At 36.2% G+C, this 25,431-nt stretch overlaps 1 protein-coding gene across 1 annotated transcript; it reads left to right on the top strand.

Moving 5' to 3' along the window:
* Positions 1 to 3,407: 3,407 nt before the first annotated feature.
* On the top strand, positions 3,408 to 19,512 carry mre11 (double strand break repair nuclease mre11). The gene is given in 15 exon segments (XM_045748316.2): positions 3,408 to 3,472; positions 3,474 to 3,528; positions 4,328 to 4,490; positions 4,604 to 4,743; positions 5,457 to 5,647; positions 7,528 to 7,735; positions 8,647 to 8,780; positions 10,177 to 10,300; positions 11,133 to 11,347; positions 12,105 to 12,262; positions 13,031 to 13,163; positions 14,621 to 14,748; positions 15,367 to 15,498; positions 17,087 to 17,156; positions 19,273 to 19,512. Coding segments are annotated over 15 exon segments (1,986 nt in total). The 5' UTR covers positions 3,408 to 3,442; the 3' UTR covers positions 19,378 to 19,512.
* Positions 19,513 to 25,431: the final 5,919 nt, after the last annotated feature.

Below are 25,431 nucleotides of genomic sequence, written 5' to 3'. Positions count from 1 at the left end.
TGAGTGTTTTTGCAATCACATATGCGAATGCTTGTTGTATGGCGAACAGCTCAGTTTGGGTTGATGATACTAGTCCTCCCAGTCTCCAATATGCCTGAACGCTGGTCGTGCAAAGAGCAGCGCCAGCACTCTCATTTTCTGTGTCCACCGATCCGTCTGTGAAGATGTGGGTGGCTCCTGCTACTGCTATGCTATACATTTGCTCTTCTATTATGCGCCTTAGGATTGTCGGATCATAGGCAGCCTTTTTCATTGGGAGAGTGGGAGTCCCTGTGCTACGAATGTTATACTTGAGTACTGTAAGATCTCTTATTGATTATGCTGCACCTGTCATTTCTTGTTTTGGTAAAGGTAGGATGGGCAAGTTGGAGAAGGTACAAAATGAAGCAATGAGAATTATCTTAGGATGCCCAAGAAATGCTATGATTGAGATAATGAGGATGGAGTTGAATCTGCAGAGTATTGGGGATAGAATTTCAGAGATAAATGTAGCCTCTGCCATTAGATTAATGAGAGGTGGGGGAGCTAATGAATTAATCCTCTCGGTTCAAAAGGTGGGAAGTAGTGAACAGTGTATGATGAAGAAGAGAGTATATATGAATAAATTATGTTATAATGTTATAAAGTATGATGTTATTACAGAGTGTGTTGCTGTGCCCAAGAGAAAATTTACACCACCATGGGAGGATTGTAATGTAGATGTAGTAATTACTCCCTTGCATAAGAAAAAAAGTATGTATGAAATAGGAGAGCTGAGGGCAACATATGATTGTATAATTAGAAAACTGCCTACGGAAAACACTCTACATGTATATTGTGATGGGTCAGTAGCTAGGGATGGGAAGGCAGGATGTGGAGTCTTGATCAGGGAGTACACTGACATCGGCACTGTAGATACTGTTATTGGACGCCGCTTAACTGACAATGTCTCTTCAACGCAGGCTGAACTCCAAGGAGTATTAGCAGGATTACAGGAAGTAGTCAAATGTGGTAAAAATGCTTGCTTCTTTATTGACAGCAGAGGAGCGTTAGAGTCTTTAAATAGCAGACGCCCAGTATATCAGAATATTGTGATAGAGTGTAGAGAGAATGTTAAGAGACTAGAAAAAACTGGGTATAAAGTAAGATTCATGTGGATCCCTTCACATGTGGGAATACTGTTGAATGAGGTAGTTGATGACATAGCGAAGAGAGCCACTGAAAAAACTCTTGTTGATGTTGTATGTCAGTTAACCTTGAAACAAATAAAAACAAGACTCAAGGTGATTCAGGAGGGTGAAGAAATGATAAAGAGAATGGCAATGGTGGACAGTAGTAACACACTTAAGAATTATTCAATAATAAATACAAATTCGTCCTTCACTTATGGTAAAGGAAAGTCTACTTGGAAGGATTCAATTTACATGAGATTACGATTAGGATATAAATATATCTGGCAATACGGTGTTGATGTCAGTGAAAAAGATAAGGAGTGTAAATTATGTAGTATGCCGTACGCCCACACCTTAGAACATTATGTACTAGAGTGTCACCTTATTGAAAAATATAGAAATAAGGAAATAAATAGTGTACCACATCAAATTGTTTGGATGTGTGATAATGGTATAATAGACAGTATACTTAGGAGCTACAAGAATTTTGCCCCAAGAATGTAACAATTATATGCTGTACTTGCTGTATGCAATGTTAAATGGGATTCTTGTACTATTATATGTCTATTTGTACTCACTGAATTTGTGCGCCCCTTGAGGGACTTGAAGTAGAGGGGGGTAGAAATAGCCTAAGCTACTCTATCCCTTTGAGATGTATTTATTGCTTATCTCAATAAACATACTTGAACTTGAATGTAAATAAATGTGGAATATAAAGAGACTAGGCTGGTACCCCCCGCGGCCACCTTTGAGTGTTGACCAAGCAGCGAGGGAAGGTTGGTAGTTGACTGGTCCAGTGATGGATTCACTTAAGACACGTGACGCAATTACTTCTGCTTGCTAATAGGTTATTTACTTCCTAACGATGAATTTGAACACACGAAACCCATCATTATATAGAGTGCTATAGCCTAACCGAGCCATATCTCCTAGACGACCTAGCATGAGTAGCTAGGTCGTAGCTACTAGCTTGAGTTTTGTATCTGTATACAGAGAATTATTATTTAATAAATGTGCGGTTTGGCTGTCTCATTAGTTTATTAAAGGGCTGAGAAGACATCTGATGTCTTTATTCCCGGCTTGGTGCCTTCTTTTGGTAATTTGACTTACTTGATATCTTGACGACACTTAAAGACTGGTTGACCTCGAGGATTTGCAATTGACGAGTTGTTTATTAATGTCTTCTAGTGTAATTAACCAAGAAAGGGGGACTTGTCCATGCTTATATGGATTAAATTGTGCCTCAGGAGTGGCCAGTGCAATATATTGAAGTCAAATATATTACTTTATTAAACAAAAAAATTATTATTCATTCTTCCCCAAACGTAGGCTTGATTTTAAGTGATACAGTGAAGGTGTTCCTCAATGTATTGGTATTATTAAACCAATACATTGTGTAGGAAGGCTTTTTCATAATCACTCAAAACCTCTTGTATTTCTTATTAGTATGAATGACATAGTAACTAATTTAAATTGAGTGACATAGTTGCTTTAAACTATGCCAGAAAAGTATAAAGCCATTTTGAAAACTCACTCTTGCTGAAAATTTTCATGTGAGACTTTAAAGTACAGTACTGTACTGTATTGTTATTACTGTAACAAATGTCTCTGAGAGGGAAGTGAAGACATTTCTGTTGATGGGGTGTGATGAGCCACAGGTTTGATGGCTATGTTTATGCTGCACACAAGATTGTCTTGTGCGCAGCATGCAGTTATAATCTAAATCAAATCAGATCAAATCAAATGTTTATTTAGGTAAGGTACATACATACAAGAGATTTTACAAAGAGTGATGGATTTATAGATAGGGCTAGTACATACAATGCCTAAAGCCACTATTACGCAAAGCGTTTCGGGCATGAAAAACTTAAATGACTAAAGCTTAATACTAATTGAGCATAAAGAATAAAATGAGTTGAGAACAAATAAAAAAAAGAGATAAAAGGGGGGGAACATGGCTGAAAAAGCAGCACAAATACAATTCTGATAATCTTATCTAACTGATTCTGATAGTCTTATCTAACTGATTCTGATAGTCTTATCTAACTGATAAATCATAGGTAAGTCCTGGGCTAGACTGCACGAGTAGAATTATTATAACTGCTCATGTAAATCAGAGGTACTGTTCAAACAGGGCAATTTATAACTTTATTGTAAAGTTAAATTTACGAATATAAATTAATAGCTTAACCATTGCTGAAATATCTTCTTAAACTACTTGTACATATTGTGTGGTGTTAACATGGCTGTAGTCTACTTCAGGTTTAGCGGTAGAGCAGTGTCCAGGCAAGATGGGTACAGAACTCGACGATACGTTTCGTAATTCTTGTAGCCACCGACAACCACCTTGGCTATGCTGAGAAAGATCCAGAACGGTGTAAGTTCTCATATTTTTATAACCCTCTGTTAACACTGACCAAGTACTGTATTACAATCGCTTCTCGAGTTATCTGTACGAACCAAAAGCAGCAACTCTTTAGTGTTGTGATTTTAAACTTTAGAATATTATACTTTACAAGGTAAATTTAAGAATGATTTTCTCCATGCACAACCTTAATCTCATGATTACAGGGCCTGTGCAGGAATATCCCTGCAAAAAAAAAAAAATTGACACATTGGGGGGCCATAGATCAAGCAAACAGAGATAAGTGTAATTCTGGCTAAGATATTTTCTGCAATAAATATACAAATGCATTATACAAAAATCAGGTCAGAAAATTAGTACTATATAGTACTTCATATTTAATAATATGAAATTAATGGTTCATATTAATCAAACTGTAATTGTTTCATAAATTGCTAGAGTAGTTTACTGCTTCAGTAACATTTCTATACAAGCATAAAATAAGGTTAGTCATATTATTGGCATGAATTATGTTTGCATCAAGTTGTCAAGGATCACATTTCATGTGCAAATAAAAGGTCACCTGTATTAATTAAATCTATTTTGATAAAATAATTTTGAAGAAGGAAATAAATGGTAACAAATAATATTAATAATTTGTCAGCATATTGTAGCCTTTAGAGTTGTGTACAATACATATCTGTACATGATAGTATATATAGGATATGAAAGCACATTAATAAGTGTCCCAATTGGGATTTTTTTCTTGAGTCTTCATACCTCTTGACTTCACCACTATGAGTTAAATTGTAATGACAGACTCCTGCTACAGGTAATGACAGCTTTGAAACTTTTGAGGAAATTTTGGAGATGGCCGTCGAGCAGGAGGTGGACATGATTTTATTAGGGGGTGATCTCTTCCACGAAAACAAGCCATCGCGTCAATGCATGGTGCGTTGTATGGACCTGATCAGGAAGTACACATTTGGTGATAGGTGAGCATAATTAAAGAGTGATGTTTTAGTGTGTGTGTAAATGAATGGGAACAATATGATTTATGATGCTATATGTTTAAACCTTGTGGCCCTAATCATTTTTTTGCTTTTAGGCCTGTTCTGTTTGACTTCCTGAGTGATCCAGTGGAAAATTTCAAGCATTCTAAGAATCCAGTTGTTAATTATCTGGACCCTAACCTAAATGTTGCCATCCCGATATTTTCAATTCATGGAAACCATGATGACCCATCAGGTAAGATATGTTATCATTGATTTTGCACTATTCTAACAATTAGGAATAGTCAGAATGGAAGCTGGGATGAAATTATTGATAAATGATCTAAGTTGATAATCATTATACAGTAACTTCACAGCACAATAATCGATATTAATGTTCCAAGAGAGATTATAGTGGCTTTCTCTTTAGGACATGAAACAGGACTTAAAACATGTTGTGGAGATATAAGTGTGAATAAAAGTTAGCAGATACTTTATGTAGAGATGGGAATATTAATTGCAATTGTCGAATAATTTTAATTTTATGCTTTGTTATCAAGAGCACAAAGGCTATTTAAGAGGGATGCATTCCAGGACCGTGTACTATTGTTTTTAATTTGTACATTAAAGTTTGATGAGCTTGGGAAAAGTTGGCTGATGTGACAGAACATATAGTACCATATGGAATAATGTCACACCTTGTTAAGTCTCCAGTTATTAATTTTAAAACCGTTTTGAATGCACGAGGCAAGTACTGCCGGCCAGCTTTACATGTTAGCTGGCTGGCTGACTGTGTTTGGTTGGTGTTGCATATGCAGCACTGTATGGACAAAATCTTGAAGTCAAAATCCCAAGTGAAAGATTACCTTTTGTATATACAGTAAAGTATGACTGCTAGTTATTCTTTGCTATGCAGTATATACTGTCTATATATTTATATTTACATTGAATATTTGATATATTTTTCAGGTCTTGGTCAGTTCTGTGCTCTGGAAATGCTTTCAGTTGCAGGATTGATAAATTACTTTGGCCGAACAACCGATTTGAAGAATATTAATATCTCTCCAATACTCTTGGAAAAGGGACGTACTAAGCTAGCCATTTATGGCCTTTCCTCTGTTAAAGATGAAAGACTTTTTAGACTATTCAGAGAAAATAAGGTAAGATGTTGAGCAATTCAGTACAGTATATGGTTTAGAAAATAAAAAGGCAAAATGTAATGAGTGAAAGTATTTTTATTGGATGAATATAAAGTGCAACCATTTTTATTTTTAGATTAGCTTCAGCCAAACTAAAGTCAACTAAAGTGCTTAATAGTGCATAGTGAGTAGAACACTCTTGCTTGAAGTGATTATGAGAGCTTTTTAAGCAAGATTCAGATGCATCCTAAGACAAGATACATCCTCACAGTCAGAGTATGGTGACACTCTTGGCAGGAGCAACAAGAAACTCTTCAAATGTATCAGGTCATATTGGTGCTATGGTGGCAATGGAGAAAAGCTCACGAGTTCAGTCTGGAGAGATGTAGGATAACAACTAGCTTGTTTCATTAGAAATGACAGCATTATTCTTAATGAACCCAAATAAAAAAACAAAAATAAAAAGCTGTCGAGGCCAAGCCTTTCCATATCTTTGGCACCTGTAGGACGGCCAAGTAGTGCTCCCACAAACTGCTAGTTTGAACACTTTGCCACTTCCTATCATCACTACCAAAGGGCAGCACCCAGCCCCCTGCTTGGAGCCCAGTCACATTGTGACTTACAAAGAGTGCTAGTTGTTACAAAGCACAACTATGTGAGTACAACTAGGTGGGTGAGTAAAGAACTATCTTTGTGCACTGGAGAGCCATGTGTTCATAGGGAAAATGACAGAATTTTGAGTGTCCTGCTTATAAAATGTCATTTTGATTTGATGCCTGATTTTGGAGGATTCCTCTCAAATATATGTCAAATATGTTACAGAAGTGAGAAACTACACAGTTTAATCAATGTGGGAGATTAACCTGAGCTGCAGATTGGGTTCCCTAAAAGTTATTGACACCAAGAAGTAGTTGGAGTCCCTACTCAGAGTAAAATGCCTTTTGAAACATAATTAATATATGTGCTGTATATTACTCGTACCACTAGTCAGAAATGTTTAGTGTAAAGTATATGTGCACTCACCTAGGTACCATCATGCAAAACCGTAATACAGGTGTTTAAACCACATGAAAACCACCAAGTATGTAACTTATCTTAGGTTATCTTGAGATGATTTCGTGGCTTTAGTGTCCCCGCGGCCCGGTCCTCGACCAGGCCTCCACCCCCAGGAAGCAGCCAGTGACAGCTGACTAACACCCAGGTACCTATTTTACTGCTAGGTAACAGGGGCATAGGGTGAAAGAAACTCTGCCCATTGTTTCTCGCCGGCGCCTGGGATCGAACCCGGGACCACAGGATCATAATTCCAGCGTGCTGTCCGCTCGGCCGACCGGCTCCCTATATTTCCTATGTATTCCAAAAATCACAAAAAACAAAGCTCACAAATACCAAACTTAGCTTATACAAGTAAATTTTGTTTATAAAATACAAATCCTGTGGATAGTGAATTTTCTGAAAATTGAGGTAGAATTAGATTACTCAGAATGAAAACATAGTGGATCAGGATCAGATTCAACCTAAGTTCCTTTGATCTTTCATTTTATAACGGTTTAATGACCACTGCAGAACTAAAACAAATTTATCTTTATTCACTTTTCCGTGCTGTTCATAAATTGGTTTGTGTTATGCTGTAATTACTGTAGCTCTTCAGCTTTTGCTTTCCTGCTTTTAGGATATTGGTCATGCCTTTGTGGTATAATTAGTATTTATCCTTTCTGAGTGATGTAAGTTATTAAGTGGGAGTTAGTGAAGGAATGTGGCAGTTGCACTGCCTACATTTCTTGTGGGTTTGGATGCCCCATGTTTTCTCTCTTTTAATCCAAAAAGGGTATGTGTGTGTGTATCTTCATCCTCTAGAAAGGTTCAAATGGGATACTGTAATAATTATCTTATGATTCCAGGTCAAAATGCTTCGTCCCAAAGAATCCATGGAGAGTTGGTTTAACATCATGGTTTTGCATCAAAACCATGCCAAACATGGTCCGACAAATTATATACCAGAAAGTTTCTTGGATCCCTTCCTTGATCTAGTCATTTGGGGTCATGAGCATGAATGCCTTATTGAACCTCGACTGTCTGCTCCAGACTCCTTCCATGTCATCCAGCCAGGTACTGTATGACTTACCATGCATTATTGCACGATAAGCTCATTTGTTAATACTCTTTTCAGTTGTGAGAGCATTTCTGGAAATTCATAACAATTTATGAAACAGTAATTTTGAAAAAAATTTCTTTCCATTGCAGTATCACTTCACATTCATATATCATGTACAAAATACACCCCATGTTCATATAAATTTTGTTGATGATTAATATGCATCAGTCTCTTGAATATGGAGACAGACAGACAAAAGGAAAAGCATACAACTCAAGAGTTCGACAGTGCGAACCTCTAGGAGGAAGTCGTGTTTAATATAAGGCCATGCTCAATATATAGCAAAGAGAGGAGAGACACAACTGCAGCCACCAACAAGGACAGAATATGGCAGAGGGCCATAAAAATCTGAATTTTGCCTGATGACCTCATACTGGTGCTGTCATGAGATCCGCTAATGAAAAATATAAAAGTACACTGTCTACCTTCCATTCAGGAGAAGGTTTAACTGCTCTGAAAACTTCAGATGCGAAGATCAGTGGAGAAATCTGTCTTTCCCTGGCTGCCAATTGTCTAAAAACGCCACAGGTTCAGCAAAACTGAATAAGGTTAAGAAGTGAGTAGGGTGAATAATGATATTCAACCAGCCACATGGGATCCATCAATAGGACACAGTCCTCAAAGCTCTCCAGCTTATTCATCATGTACAATATAGCAGCATCCTGACCCGAGGAAAGAAATATTTCCTCTCCCATTCATGTTCCAGTAGAAATGCTGCATTCAGCAAAAAGCCTTCCTACATGGGAATACCACATAAACAGGTTGTCTGTGACTTCACACAGAGGCAAACAAGTCTGCCTGAGGGTGACCAAACATCTTACATATTTAAAGTGACAAATAATATTTATATTGTATTGCATTCCAGGCAGCTCAGTGGTTACATCTCTGTGTGCTGGTGAGGCTGTGGAGAAGAAAGTGGTACTGTTGGAGGTGAACCATCAGCAGCAGTTCAAGACTACAGCTCTGGATCTAAAAACTATCAGACCTTTTGTATTTGATGTAAGTGAATGTATTGCTTATTACAAATATAAATCTAGATATTCTCATATCTTGTATCATAATGGTGTAACAAACTAGGCTGTTGTAAGAATTATCCAGAGTGGTTTATCGACAAAAGAGAATGGGAAGCTGAGCCCGCATGGTGACCTGACCCCCAGGGGAATTCGCGGTGGAAATAACCGACGCTTTGTTCATAGCTGCGTATAATGAACCATCCTATAGTATTCAGTAATTTAGAGAAAATTAGCCTTTATTCATTTTGCATTAAAATTGTATTGTATAATAGTACTGGATACAATATCAAGAGTATTCTAATTATTGAGTTTGTCACCATCAGTGACGTCACGAATCAGATCTAACTTTTAAGGCGGAGTGACCGGCGGTCATAGGTCAGCAGGGTTGACATGTCTAGTATTTCTCAAGGTTCAATTAACCATTTTGGGGATCGGGAACAGCTTTGCCGTTAGATGTTTGTGTAACTTAATTTAAGTAAAATAATTCAACCAGTCTGGATCAATTCAGTACAAACAGAGGTTAATTGTTATAACTTAACCTTGCTAAAGTAACTGGGTAAGCGATGCGGAACAATACAATGTTCTAGTCTGGGGTAGACCAGACAAGAGAGAGATCAGTGTGGTCACGGAAGCAGCTGGGAGAGGTCAAACATCTTACCTCTCCCCGAGACCAGCCCAACATCTTAGCTGGAAAACATAGAGGTATAGTTGCTATGGTTATGTATAGAAATAGTCTCATTTGCCATTCAGGTCAAGTAGGGAGTGTTAAAGTGACAGGGAGTGAACATATTTAGATTTTTGTTTAGTTTTCTTTTAATAAATTAATTAAGTTAAGAATTTGCATTTTTATTGTTTCCATGTGTTTTATGTGTACACTTGTCCTGGTCACGTGGTCCACACGAGGCAGAGTTGGATTGGGCGCCGATTCTAACATCGAATCGGAATTATCATTACCGTGTAATTTATTCCACACTCAAGGTCATCGTTTATAGAGGGGATCAAGCCCCTAGGTTGATTAATTAGCGTGATCGATCCAGACCTCGATCATTGCTCTGTGTTACTGGTCTGGTGGTGGCAGCGTAGAGGCGACTCTAGGGTTTTGATCAGAGCCTAGGTCACGTCATACTGGGTGTAGAATCCTAAGTCGGTCAATCGTCTTAGGACCACGTGGCGTGGAGTTGGCTTTGGTAAAAGTTTTGGAGTCCCTTGGTAGAGAATAAAAAGTAAGAATACGGGTAGAGGGAGTAGAAGGTAGAGAAGTAGTGAGAGGAAACTCAAACCCGTGTTACAATGGCTTCATTACTTATTTTTTTATTGCTTGAAAAATAATCACATGTGTGTGATTGGAAATGCAAGTTTATTGGTTGTATTCCTTGGTACAGGATGTGTGTTTGGCTGACCATGACATGGATATTGTGCTTACAAAGAATATAACTAATCCTGTGGAAGATTTTATAGAAAAATACATCAATAAAATGATAAACAAAGCCAAGAAACTTCTCACAGGTAAGTACTCATATCTTGTACATTAAACTGATTCTCTCTAGAGAAATATTGTTTGAATGAAGGAGTAATGTACAGTAATTAAGGACAGGTTTTCTACCTAAAGCCCCTCTTCTTGCATTAATTAGGCTTCCCCAGTTTGAATACTCTATGCAGTAATTTTCACTTGGTTTTTATTTCTTTTATTAGATTTTTCTTATTGGAATATGTGTATGGTAGTGACTGGAAGGTTCCTATTTTTGTTAGTCCATGTAGTCTTCTGGTGGGTGGCAGATTTGAAAGTTATTTAAGACACATTTTCTTGGGAGGGATGACCTCGAGCAGTATCTAAACAAATCATAATAATCAAAATTTCTTTACGCATTATGTCAAAGTTGAGGAATACTCACTGTAGTATGTAACAAATAACCACCTTATAAACAATAACATCATAGTGCATGGGGAACTAGAGTAGTCTTATGACTTTGAGGACGGTTGAATATGTGTTTGACATAGACCCTTCTTGCCAAAGTCAATGGGGTTGGATTAAGTAATTAATCATGGCTTCATGCCTCCAATATTTTTTCCATACATGGGGATGCATATTCTGCTCATCAACAAACTGGAAAAGGTGCAAAGACATGCAAGTAAATGGCTTCCGGAACTGAAAGACAAGAACTATAAGAAGAGGTTAGAGGCATTGAATATGTCAAAGCTAGAGGATAGAAGAAAATGAGGCAATATGATTCTTTGTTTAAAATTCATGGTTGGTTTTCTATTTTATTGATTCGCCTTTATGCTCTACCATAATGGTTGAAGATGTCCATAATCAAACCATTTGGTATCATGTTTGCAGATCATCCACGGCAGCCCAAGAAGCCTCTCATTCGCCTCAGGGTTGAATATACAGATGAATCCCAGATGTTCAACGTGTGTCGCTTTGGCCATAAGTTCGAGGATACAGTGGCTAATTCCAGTGATATGATATTGTTCAGAAGAATGAAGAAAGAGGCAAAGAAGGGAGAGATGGGTGTGGACAAGGATGCTATGGATGCCGTGTTTAATGAAGACGTATGTCACACTCTTTGTTTTTCCAATAATAATGTGGACATAAATATGAAAGTACACTGTTTACTCTTTAATAATTTATTTCTATTTTAGTTTATGTTTTTAATTGGTTGTTATTCATTGCGCTGTTTCTATTATCTTTAATAATTTCTTACACTTGCTTTCCTAATTATCTTGAAAGGCACAGTATCTTATTTATCTATAGAAATGCAAACATGTGTTAATAATGACAATCTGTATATATTTTATATGAAATAATCTTCTAGACAAATTAGCTTACATGACTGCAATTTTGTGGATATAAATATAAATTGAGGCTGTCAACTTGTGAGAATATGGTGGATTGAGACTATTTCTTTATTATCATTGGTACAGTACTGTATATGTGTAAACAAAGTGAATGATTGGGGTTTTGGTGGAGCCTTAAAGCTGTTTAATTTCCCTCCAGAACTTTGCAAGTTCTCCATTGTATTACTTGTCTCGCCAAATATTTTCAATACTTTATGTACAATAATGTTAGCTCTATAATTTACCTTAAGATCTGTAAGGTTATATGTATTACAGTGACTATATGACTATGCTTTCTTATCACCTGCAGGGAAGGCTTGAAACATTCCCGAAGTTCACTGATATCCGAATTGTTGTGCCTGACTATATATGATCATGGCCTATATACACAAGTGATCTTGCCATAGAGAGCGGTCAAATAACCTACCCAGAAAGGGTCTTTTCATATTACATTGTTTTATGTCACTGTTAGGTGTCGGAGACTCATGTGGAGGATCTTGTAGAGCAGTACTTTGCATCCCTTGAGGAGCAACACCAACAGCTGTATCTACTGACTGAACGAGGTCTGGCAGGTGCTGTGCGCTCATTTGTAGAGAAAGATGACAAGGATGCCATCAAGACAATCTTTCAGTAAGTTTTCTATCCTCTCAACCAAAATAAATGATTTTTTTTTGCAGGAAATATCTTCAGATTTCTTCTTGTGTATCATCTGCCTATGAAGAGAACTTTTGTTGGATTTTAATCAACAAATTTACACTGAACATGAAAATGATCTACTTTATTATATTTACAAATAATTCATTTAACCAAATTGATCTTAAAATAAGTAAAGGTTAGACATAAAATATAAGAAAAAATTTCTGTTTGTACATTGACAATAGACTTAAACATGTATGCAACTCATGATCAAAAGAGCATCCAAAACAGACTGTATTTTATCGAAAATCAAATATTATGTCCCCAATCATTTATCCCTATTCCACCTAGGTTAACTGTGTATGGGGTTCAGCCACCACAAACTACCCCAGACCCATCACCACAACAAAAATCGGTTATTAGAGCCTTAATGAATGTTTTCGGCCAACATTCAGCACCTTTGTTTAAATTCCTAATCATGCACATATTATATATTCACTTGTCCTCTTTCTGAGCCAAGGCTCCAGATGGAGCCTTGGCTCAGAAAAGAAAAAAAAGATCACGGAAAAGATTTGGCTCCCGGAAAAGAAACGGGAATATTTGTAGTTTTAGCCGTATTTCATTATCTTATTTGTACTATGAGATATACCAGCTTATAAAATGGATTTCTTCCTCAATTGGTTGTGATCAAGTAATCTCTAGTTTAGGCTTGTATTGTCAGCTACTGTATTTATATTATGTTTGTGATTGTTTTCTTTGCAGACATCAAGTGGAAAAAACACAAAAGCATATCTTATCTCTGGAAAAAGACTTTAATGAAGAGGATGTTGTGGAAGACATAATTGCATATCGGCTGGAGAGAATGACCCGTGATCCACATCTGGAAGAGGAGGAGGTTCGTAGAAGAGGGGTTGGATAGTGATGAGACTTGACTCACTGCATGTCATGATCTCAATGGGTCATTGGAAATTTTCATGTGGCTCATGCCTAAAAGTGATTTTCACAAGACCCACAACAATTTGTTCAATTTCATGTCATGAAAATGTTAACAGTCCCATCGCACATTTGAATATGTGGTAGCAGTTATGATGGTAAGCATCATGACTGTGGGATGGTTTGGGGACTGTGGAACTGGGATAAGAAAAGAGGGCCATTGTATGATAAATTTTATTTATATATATATTATTTGATTTATATTCACTTTAACTCTATGACCCCCTCAGAGGATTCGAACCCAGGCTGCCAGGGGTCTTCCCGTCAACAGCACTTGTACTCTGACCACTGAACCAAAAACTATTACACCACTAGCTCTTACACATGAATTACTCCCTACATAAACAATTTTCACAGCATTTAACAGCACACTGCCAACTCCATACATGATCATTAATCTTTAAATTCCTTCTCTATTAATCTTGTTATATGGTTTTTCCAAGTCCATAAATGTCATATACACCTTGCAGCTTTTCTCACATGCCTTGTATACAAGTTGTCCCAATGCAAATATCTGATCTACCCACCAGCTTGTATCATAGAACCCTGTCTCAATGCTAGACTCGAGGCCAGTATGCAACAATACTCACCTAAATATACTCCCACGGAACCCACTTTGCTTATGGTGGATTCCTGTGCTCTTCCAAGCACTTTGTCCTGCCCACTACACTTAATAAACTAATGCCCCTATAATTCTTGTGTTTACTTTGTACTCCTTTTTATACAGTGATAGTCAAAAGCTATTTTCAAATCTGGCACAGAACCACTAGACTGTATCTTTTGGCATAGTGGTTTTTCTCCAGTAAATTTAATAATTTTAGCATTAACACCTGGAGCTTTTCAATATTTCATCTTGTTTATTAATGTACTCACCTTTTGTATAGATACATTTGCTGTCATGTGATCTGGCACACTTTTCACACTATAACAGATGCCATCATGGTGCATTTTCATGATTGCAATAATCATGGCATTTCCATGATTGGAATTAGCAAAATGCATTAGCACCTGTTTCATAACTTCCACCTATTAGATTTTCATTGTTTTCTCTCCACTTCTAATTTCCTAGTTATTCACATCTTAGCATTGTCCTATGTTACCTTGAAAATTGCCACATCTCTCTCCACCAGTCTCCCTGCTGCCAACATAAATGGAAATAAACTTTATAATTGATGATAAGATTGTTTTATGTTTAGCAATGTATTCAGTAATTTGATAATGACATTATTATATATAATGAGCTGTCCATGACAAAGAGTATAATGCATATGTTGAATTGATTAGGGTTTAATGTAATTAAACATGTTAAAAATAAATTTTGTCACTAATTTCACTCATACTTGTTCAACATTCTTACAGGCTCTTGCTGCTCTTAATAATCCAACAAGAGTAAAAGCAAAAGTTAGTGAAAATGATGATAATGATGATGATCAAATGAGTGATTTTGATATGAATGATGATGATGATGATAGACCTACTCCTGCAAAGTAAGTACAGTGAACACCAGTAATATGATGTTTTAATTCCTGAGTCAAAGATATGTTGGTTACTTAAGAAAGAAAATCGAGTTTGGTTCTTGGGACCTTTGGTTTTCTCCCTTTGTCCCAAGCTTACTGAAATAGGACTTTGTAGCACTTTTAGCTGTGTACATACCTGGCAGTGTATCTTAATTTAGTCAGCCCGTTCCTCCTGTTTAGTTAGTACTTATAGTAATGATGAGGACCAGAGTGCATACATGGCATAATGCAGAATTAGAAAGTAGAAATCGTTACTATTGAATTTGGACAAACTAGAAATGGTTTTGTGTTTGTTGAAAGACAACCTACAGTAACCTAACCTAACTTTCCAAAGCCTAATACCCGCTATCAGAGGCCTAATGTAGTACATATATGTGCTATACTTGGCCTAAGAATTTTGGGTTTTAGCCTTTTTATTTTTTTTTCTTGACTGTAAAGTGAATAGTACCAAATTCTACTATCTAATTGCCTTTTACTTCAATGTTTGTACTATGGTGCACATAGTTTCAACAAGTACTATCTAAACAGGAGGATGGGTTGCATTTAGTAGCATGCAATTATTTTCTTATATATATTGTCTTCTTGAAGAGGGCGAGGTTCACGAGGCGGGCAAGTTAGAGGCCGAGCTGCAAGCAGAGCCAGAGGCAGCCGAGGAGCTGCCCGCACCTCTGCTAATACCAGCAGTGCTTCCTCTAGCAGGACACAGCTCTCGTTATCCGGGTAAGATACATGTACAGTATATTTAATGTCACAAATAATAAATTGTCTTCATAAAATTGACTTTTAGTTTCATTTGAAGCTATTAGATGGATATCATATTTCTGATGAATGAAAATGAATAGTTACTAGTACAGTACATTTTAAAATTTTCTATTATAGCCATAGCTCTTCGTTAAACAAGCTTATTTGTACTTTTTCATACCATTAAAAGGATGAGAACTGTGTGTTTAAAATTATTATAAAAATATAATTAAATTGTCAGTGATCACATTGAATTGCAGCTGAACATGTGATAATGATGCAACACTGTACTGTATTTGGATTTTAAGAAAATATTTAAAGTAGATTATGATATTTACTTTCTTTAATATTGTTGAGAATTAATCACTTTATTTACATAGGGTAATGTTGCCAGTTTGTGGACATAAAGGCAAAAACAAAAAAAAATCTATGTTGTCTGGAGGTAGTGCATAGAAATCAGTTTGAATAAATGTTATAAGGTTAATTTTTACATGAGTTAGTGCATGAGTGTTACAAAAATTTTCAAGTTATTTTTATCATAAAATTTAAGGTGTTATATTTAATTTAGACTTATTTATTTTGAAATGAATTTAAGATCTATGAATTGTAGGATGACACAGGTGTAGACACATAGTAAGGTACATTATGGGTAATAAACGGTGTTAAAGATGAATACCAAAATTTACCTCATTTCCAGTCTCCAGATACTAGTCCTTTGTCTCCAAATCCACTGAAAATTCCCCGAGACTTGCCAAACACACCATGCTATCTTACGTGTTAAAATCAAACCTTAATGGTCAGTAGTTCATAGGAATGGTTTTCAATTGCATTGTTGAGGGACAGGAAGCCTGTTAGGCCTATTGAGGTTCCCTTTGTCTAAATCCCGGCAGATGTGACCCACAACAGTTGCCTAACTCCTGGGGTTACCTATTGACTGTTAAGCAAACAGAGGCAGTGAGGTGTAAAGAAATGTGTCCAAATAGTTCGCCCGATCTGCAAATCGAACTCCGGTCCATTTGGCTATAAACCAATTGAGCTCTGGGTTTCTAGTCATCGGACACATGGGGAGGAACAAACAAATGTCACCAAACAATAAATAACATCCCTAAAGAATGCAAACACACCCTGCTATCATGTCATAATATCAGATGTTAATGCTCAGTGGTTTTTGAGAAATAGGCCATCAACTATTGGGATTCCTAGTGCCTGTCTCTTAAACCTTCCTAGACTAGTCACTGACAGTCGTGGGGCCGACCATCCTTTGCCAAGGAGCAATAAGTCTCATTGTCTGGAGGTCAGTGTAAAGGTGTCTGGACACTGAGATTCAAGGTGAAACTGCAGACATGGCCATCTTTGGTTAATATGTCCATGCATTTTGCATGGACATTATCCATTGCAGTGTTATTATATGGAACACTGTCTATTTTTTATTTGCATTATGCTTTTTGCAGTAAACCTAATACAATATAATCTAAAATAATTTACACGAGTAATAGTTTTCATTTAGATATAAGAATTTTTTGGGGGTGAGCATTTCAGATATTATTAATCATACTTTTCGGCATAGTGATGGATCTCCAAAATTGTCGGCCGCAGCAAGTAAAGGAAGAGGAAGTCGGGGTAGGGGACGAGCCACGGTAAGTTAACTTTTTGTTCATGAAATATATCTGTGTCTTTGGTGACTTGTTCTTTTGGTTTACTCCACTTTCAGTTGGCCTTCAGTGGAGAGGATTGAAAATAATGATCTTTAAGCCAGTTTCATAAGCCTTTATTGCAGGATGTGAGGCTGTGTAACACCGAGTGATGGACAATGGGGTTACCATACAGTATTTCTATGTCATTTGTTCTCAATCATTTACACCTTTTCATTGGGAGGAAAGTAGATAATAGTAGATAAGCTGAATAGTAGATAAGCTGGATAAAGTAGGAAATCAGTAAAGTTAAAAGTTTTAAATACTCAGAAATGACACTTGTCCATTAAATATATCTTGCTCATTAGAGACTGTAGTATCACAAAGAACCAGCAGCACTACCACACTCCAGTAAAACATCCACAGCAGCACTTCACAAGTCTAGGTGCAAAATTGAGAAATGAGTTTTTGGAGAGAACGGTATTGCCTCAAACTTCGTATACAGGTAAGAAAGTAAAAGATAGAAGATAGGAAAAACAGAATACCATGTTAATCAAACAAAAAATGGCTGAAATAACATTCACGGAATGGGAAAACAACATTTGTTGACAGTCTGAACATATGACAGATTGGTAAGTAGTGATGCACTGTGAATGTTTATTCAAAAGGAAACCATAAAAAAAGATAAATGCCTGATTCCCATGTAAAGCTTCCATGGGCAACAAAAGCCAAATGCTTTACTTCTCAAATAGGTTGTATACCCGTCAGTTATTCAGAGGGTCAATGTCCTTCGTGGCCCAGTCTCTGACCAAGCCTCCTGGTTGGTGGTTTGGTCAACCAGGCTGTTCAATACAGCTGCTTGCAGCCTGATGTATGAGCCACAGCCTGGTTGATCAGGTATCCTTTGAAGGTGTTTATCAAGTTCTCTACACATATAAGGCATAACTACCCCATATGTGTACAGGAAATGTTGAAAAGATGGTTTGTATATGTGATAGTAGTTTTCTGCAATTCTTGATGAATATAGAATTCCAGGAGTCCATGTCTGGTGCAGAGTGCATGGGAATGCTGTCTATGGCTAACTTCAAAGTCCAATGGAGTTAGGGTGAAATCAGATATATGGTTCAATGACGGTGTCGCATTCATAAAGAATTCATTTGGATCACTAATCTTCAATGTGTTTAGCGGCTCACTGAAAACAGAATCTTACTGTAACCTCAGTATTTCACTCATTTCTTTATTGTCATCTGTGAAAGTTCCATCACCCCTTGCACAAGAGCCTAATGCTGGATGTAGTTTTTGTTCTAGATTTTATATAGAAAAAGTGTTTTGGATTCCTGTTTCACTTATGGCCTCTTGCTCTCTCTGTCTCTCCTGGACATTACATGATTTTTGCAGCTTTAGCTCAGTCGTTTTTATTTTTCTACATAGCCTTCATTGCCACTCTTGGGATAGAATAAGAGTGGCTGAGATGATGAGTGATTTTTCTTCTTCTATAGATGGAATGCTTGTTCACATTCCAATTTGCATCTCTTTCTCTTTCTCCTGCACATATTTCTGGTGCTACTATGCCTATTTTCTCAAAGTACTGGTTTAAATTTACATTATCTAGCTGTCTTTCCCAGCATATTTCTGTGAGGTCTTGGTTTGTTTCCAGTTAATCCATTCGTTATTAAAATTTAATTTTTGTAATTCTTCGCTTGGATTTGAGACTGGCTGCACAGATCTGTTGCCCATGCATATCTGAACTCCAGTTAGGTTGTGATCTGAGTAACATGTATTTGTAATCATTATGCCCCTAATCAGTTCATCATTGTTTGTAAAAATAAGATTAGGGTGTTTTCTTTTCTAGTTGTTCTACTGTTTGCTGGTTTAAGGGAAATTTGTCACATATCTGCAAGAGGTCATTTGTGTGTAGCTGTTCATTTAGACTCCTTCCTGAGATTATTTCTTGTAAAAATGTATTTGCCACATTTTTCCATTTTGGGTGCCATAAGTTGAAGTCACTAGCAAGATGATTGTGGCAGAGTTTGTGAGGTTTTCTAAGCAGTATTGTATTTCTGTAAATGAAGCACAATTTTCATAATTCAGTAGGTACTGATGTATCAATTTCTCCTTCCAGTCAAAAAATCAAAGTACAATGGATTCCTTCTACCGACCTAGTCAGCAGGTTGCACCACCTCGAGGTGCTCGCAAGGGTGCTGTGTTTGACAGTGACAGTGATTAACTGAAGTGCACAGATGAAATAAATAAAATGTTGATTGCAGCTGTTGTTCCAGCACTTGCCAAGAAGTTCATAGCCAGGGACCATTTGAGTTGATTTTTGAAGTATTTTATGGGTAATTCAGAGCCTATGATCATTGTGAGTAGCTCTTGAAGTATATTTTGACATGTGTGTGTGTGTGTTCACTGCTGGACACACACATCTGTATGTTTAGAAATTATTTAGTGTATTAGTTAGGCAAATATTTGATGCAATTATCTTGGAATTTGTAATTTAACTTCTGTTTGTTTGGTGTGAGTTTTCACAATAAATTTTCTTTTAATTACACAGCCAACTTGGCTGAGATTCTAAAAGCAAGTCTCCTCAGTTTTTTTTTTTTAAGTACACAGTACTGTATATTATTTGTTCTCATAGACTCTTAGTGGCTATAAATATTAGCAAATATGACATTGAAATGCTTTTTTCATTATAATTAAGACTTCACAAATATTTTAACCCAATAAAGGAAACCCATTAGATTTAAAATATTCACTTCACTTTTTAATTCGGTGCTTTAATTGTCCTCCCTCTTCATTTTAATGTTGTTCATCTCTGTGTGATATCTTTTATAATTTACTTTTAACTGGCTACTGTAGTGATTGATGAGATGTACATCAGCATCCCTTACAAAGGAAAATTGTGATGCATTTGTTGTGTTGTGAGGCTTAAAATGTGGCGGAGTATAGTGAGGCTGTCTCTTGTTGATCTTGCAGTGGTGCAAGATTTGTTTTATATGTTGTAAGTTTTATCAACAGTGAAGCTATAATTCTAATTTTAATATTGTGCAACTATAGTATTTATTTTCTGTAAAGAATAAACATTTTCCATCAAATGTTTGCTTAGAATGAATGATTTCCCTTAAAGCCTGAACTATAACGGATATTATGGGGAAAAACAAGAAAGCCTCATATGGGTCAATAGGCCTCTTGTAGTTGCTTTATTATTATGTTCAAATGATGATTGGTTGACCTGGTATACTTCATTATAACCATAGCCATATAGAGTTGTGAAAACCATGTGAACATAATCGGTATACATATCGTGTAATTGAATTGAAATTTTAAACCATGACAATTACTGCATTAGCATAGTAACATTTGTGCTAACTGAATTTGCATAGTAAGCAATCATGAAATGATAGCAAGATTTTTTTTAATGTGTCAAGGCAGTGCATCCATATAGACATTATTCATGTAAAACCATTCATGTAAAACCAAGACAATAATATAGTTACATTAACATTTGATGGTAACTACATTACCCCATGAATCACATTTAATTATAACTGCACTTTAAGGGTTAAAGTTGCATTCTGTTTAGTACTGAAACTTTACAGCATATCTCTGTACAGTATTTAAACAGTAAATTTGTTAATTATTTCTTATTGATTTAGGACATATTTATATGTAGCAGTATCAAACTCATCAGTGAGATTAGAATTACATTTTCATTAATGTTTTATAGAAATTAAACCAGAAGCAGTAAAGTTATGAATACATATGACTGGATACTGAATCGTGTGATAGGCTATACAACCCTCACAAGCACAATTAGGTGAGTACAAAGGTAGGGGCCTGACAGTTGAGTGGATAGCACTTCACGATTCTCAGTCCTGAGGTTTTGGGTTCGATCCCCGGTGGAGGCGGAAACAAATGGGCAGAGTTTCTTTCACCCTGATTCCCCTGTTACCTAGCAGTAAATAGGGTCCTGGGAGTTAGACAGCTGCTATGGGCTGCTTCCTGGGGTATGTAACAAAAAAGAAGGCCTGGTCGAGGACCGGGCTGCGGGGACACTAAGCCCCGAAATAATCTCGAGATAACCTCAAGAATGTAGACATCAAGCCAGATTTGACCTCTGTACTCTGTTGTCACTTCTCAGCATACAGCTGAAAACCCATTAACTTGATTTCTGGAGAAATTGATCTGTAATATTTTCTTGTTCTCGTATATAATTACAATTATGGCTCTTGAATTGCCTGAATGATTTAATTAAGAATCTCTTTGCCAGAGTAGACAACTAATTTTGTTGGGAGTCAAATCCTCAAGAGACCTCACATTTTATTGGCTTCGTATAATACATTGCCATACACACATAGCACCACCTCGCCACATAAAAACTTAAATTATTTGTACATAAATATCTTTAAAATCATAACCATTCATGGCAATACAACAATAACTAATTGTCAATCAAACCATGAGAGTTCACAAATACATTGCCTTACATATTTGTATTCTAGTGATATACGGTACATTGAGGTTTGACAGGCACTCATTCTCAGAACAGAAGACACTCTAAGGCTTGGGTCCATAACACACTTAAATCAATGCATCTGAATGCAGTTATACTACCCACCCATGTACTTAACCCGTGGTGACTCAACCACATTTGCACTCTATTAAATTACGGCAATTTATTTGTATACACAATTATTGTATCTTGAAGCGTTATGTGAACACACTGAGGAAATTACCAGCTGAATACATAAGTTTGTAGTACATGCATTTTGAATCTCTTAAGTGACCTGAGTGTGTCTGGGAACAGAGCCCTAAACCAATCCTCTATGAGGGCCCACATTGCACTTCTCTAATCATTTTGGGTATAAAAATGTTCATAAACTAATTCCCATACAGTGTACCAAAAAAGTATCCTTAATAAGTAGAAAAGTGAAAAGCATATGAAATCTTAATGAGGTTTACAAAAACTAATGCCGGTCAAGTTTAAAAATGTTTTAGACCTGCCATTGGATGCTTAATCTGAGTGTGATTAAGGACCTGCAATTTTCTGGTCATTTTATTTGTTAATGATGTGAATTTGTCAACACTTGGAGTAAATAGTGATTTGTTCCAAAGACAGGGCTCACAAACAATGGTAATACTGTACTGTTGACATCTAAGCTACAAGAAGTACATTCATGTACAGCACATGATATAGTACAACTAGGAGTGTACACAGAGAGTTAAATATTTCAAATGTGGGAAATGTAAAATGTTGGATGATAAGGAGAAAGGGTTTCAGTATTGTGTTGCCAGCCCATTGACAGTGGAGCCATGATTGGTTAAAGTTGTCTGGAAGCTAGCTGACTCCCTTGTGGATGTACATTATACTTGTCCAACATCTTAAGGAACAGTTCTTGAGCCTTAGTTTACCATCTGTAGTTGAATATGAAGTGTGGAACATTATCAGAGGTTAGCCCTGCCTCGGCTGTCTTCACATCAAGTGAATAGTCAGGTGTACAGTACTGTCTTTCACCACTGTTCCACTCCCAGGCTTGGAGGGTAACTCTGAAGTAGTTTGCCAGTATAGAAGAGCTTCAATTCAGCATTTCTAACCCATTTGTACATTCTACAGTATTACACTTTGTGTAGCCTAGACAGCATTTATGGCAGTTATTAGATGTATGAAATGAGAATTTTTGTAAATTCTATTCTATCTATCTACATTGGTAAATTGGGAAGCTATGGATTATACCAGCACTACATACAGTACTTCATTTCAGCAGTCCCAGTGCAGAAATTATTGTCCATGTCTTTTCTTAAGTGTGATGACTTCCCTTTCGAGTCCTAATTATTATTACCATGGCTATTACATTCCTGTATATAATAGATGAAAAAATAATGTGAGTTATATGAACAGGCAAATTATCAAACTTTGCTTCAAAATGCTTGCTTGTTCAGTTCTGTTTTTGTTAGTTTTGTTAATTACTGTACTTGTAAATAACTACAGTATAAGTTGATTTTTGTGAAATGTAGAATAATTAAGGTTAAAATTAACCTTGATGTGATGCATAACTCAAGCAACCTCAGTTGTTAAGACATTATTCTTCTTAGGAACTCCATGTTATTTTTCCCTAGTATGCTCGTTACAATATGTAGGTACAATATGTATAAGCTTTCTATGCTTCCCTTTCTGTAGCGAAACTACATTGATGTCCAGAGTACAAATGACAAGCTGGTTTATTATTCATTGATGTACAAGTATTTTACTATTAGTCCTCTCAGGGCATGCACAGTCTACTCCAATTCATTTCCAAAGATCAGGTTATTCAAAGTACCCTGTTCTAAATGGAAGGCCATATGGTAAGACCATGTTTGTTTTGTTCCAATGTTATGAACATTAACATATATGTAATATACAAAAAACATCTGCAGTATACAACATGATAAGGGAGGTGTTGTATCTGCACCCGAATGCTATTCTGGAAATTTGTATATATATTCATACATAGTGGAGCAGACAACACCTAACTTATGGCAAATTATGTAACTCTGTAGCACGAACATCTTGAAAGAACAACAAAAGCTTTAGCACATCTGGTTGATGCAACTTCCTCAATCTCCAATAACTAAATTTCAACATGAAGTTTAGTTTTAATTCATTGTCCTAATGTACAAACCTGCCCGATAAAATATTCCCTCATATATAACAGTATTATCTCCTGTAGTGTAGTTTCATTGCAAATGACAATTTTGAATAAAACATAAATTTTGTTATTTCACATTTGGGAAAATTCACTGAGGAATAATATTCTACAAATACAGGAAAAATAAATAAATATAATAATGTTCTATAATGAAGTTGATTTAATTTAAAAGTTATTAAATCTCATCTGTGAACTGCAAATAATTTATATTTCTACATACTGTATTTATAAGTAAACAAGTTTCACTATCTCTGAAATACTATATGATAGTGGCTAGTCTATTATTCATGCTGATGGGGCCCACAAATTTGATTATTCATCTATTTTATTTTTCAGCACTCAACTGAGTAAGTAATTAACAAAAAGTGCTATGCCAATATGCTGTACTGTTTAGCACTATGCAAGTCACAAATTAAATGTCTCATAGAAATCATGTGGGATGCCAGTAGTTGAATAGAACTACTTAAACATACCAGATAGATTAATTATTTAATTTATTATACCTGTAGTACAGTACAATATATGGAAGAATTAGTTTGATTACTTATTTTTGTTTTTCATGCTTCTAAAGAAGTTAAATGTTGGTAGTTAGTAGAGGAAATATGTATTGTTGAGAAAGGATATTTGTTCATTGGTAATTACTTAGGTGTCTTCTGTAATTTGTAGGTGGAGATGTGTAGTCTAGGACAGGAATACTCTGATAACATTTTTGTTTGTCATTCCCAGACTGCCAGGTCAACACTATCTTAGGCTTGCTCCTCATTTTCCTTCCCACTCATCGATTTTACCATTTTCAGTTTTAACATAAACTCAAAGTATCATAGTTCTATCATACATGCTTTTGTAAATACAGTATCTAACAATTATATTTTCAGTATTGTGTATTGCACAGATTTAAGACTTGAGTCCACCACTACATATTTCCCCTTTAGCCACAATTACGGGCTCACCATAGCCCGTGCTACGTGGACATTATGTTCTGAGTAGCTAAATTTAAAACAGCAGCAGCAAACTTTAGCCACTTGTTGAGCTTCCTGTTGATACTGGTCATTATTAAATGAGTTGTAAGTATTTGTTTTGGAGTAAATGCTTGGGAACACCAGTTAATTGCCAAACCAAGAGAAAAATAAGTCTTGGTACCCCATACATGTCCTCTACGAATCACTGATGTAAACTCCTCTGGCAGGATGTGAGAAAAATATGGTAGCTACATAACATGTGATATATCTGCAATGCACAGGTAGGTGATTGATTTTAAGTTGTTCATGTGGTACATTACTTGTAGCATGATCAGCATGGATAACAGATTAGTCAATAGTTGAAAAGAGATTGTTCATGTACAATTACATTTTCTTTGTTCCTTCTGGATAATACTATGATGTGTGATATACAGCATAGCTAATGCAGAAATTTGCTTTATTTTATTTTTTTAATAGGGAGAAAGCATAATTTATGTTTAATCAACATTGTATTTAATGTAAGTTTTCTTGTGAATAAATATTCTTAAGGCAAACACATGACTAAAACCTTCTCAATAAATTCACGTGCAATTTCAGTACATATCACTTTAAAACACACATCCAGACCCATTCACC

Source organism: Procambarus clarkii, chromosome 34 (genome assembly GCF_040958095.1).
Source record: "Procambarus clarkii isolate CNS0578487 chromosome 34, FALCON_Pclarkii_2.0, whole genome shotgun sequence".
NCBI classification, from domain to species: Eukaryota; Metazoa; Arthropoda; class Malacostraca; order Decapoda; family Cambaridae; genus Procambarus; species Procambarus clarkii.
Note: the sequence above shows the minus strand (reverse complement) of the source record. Positions and strands in the feature narration are given on the sequence as shown.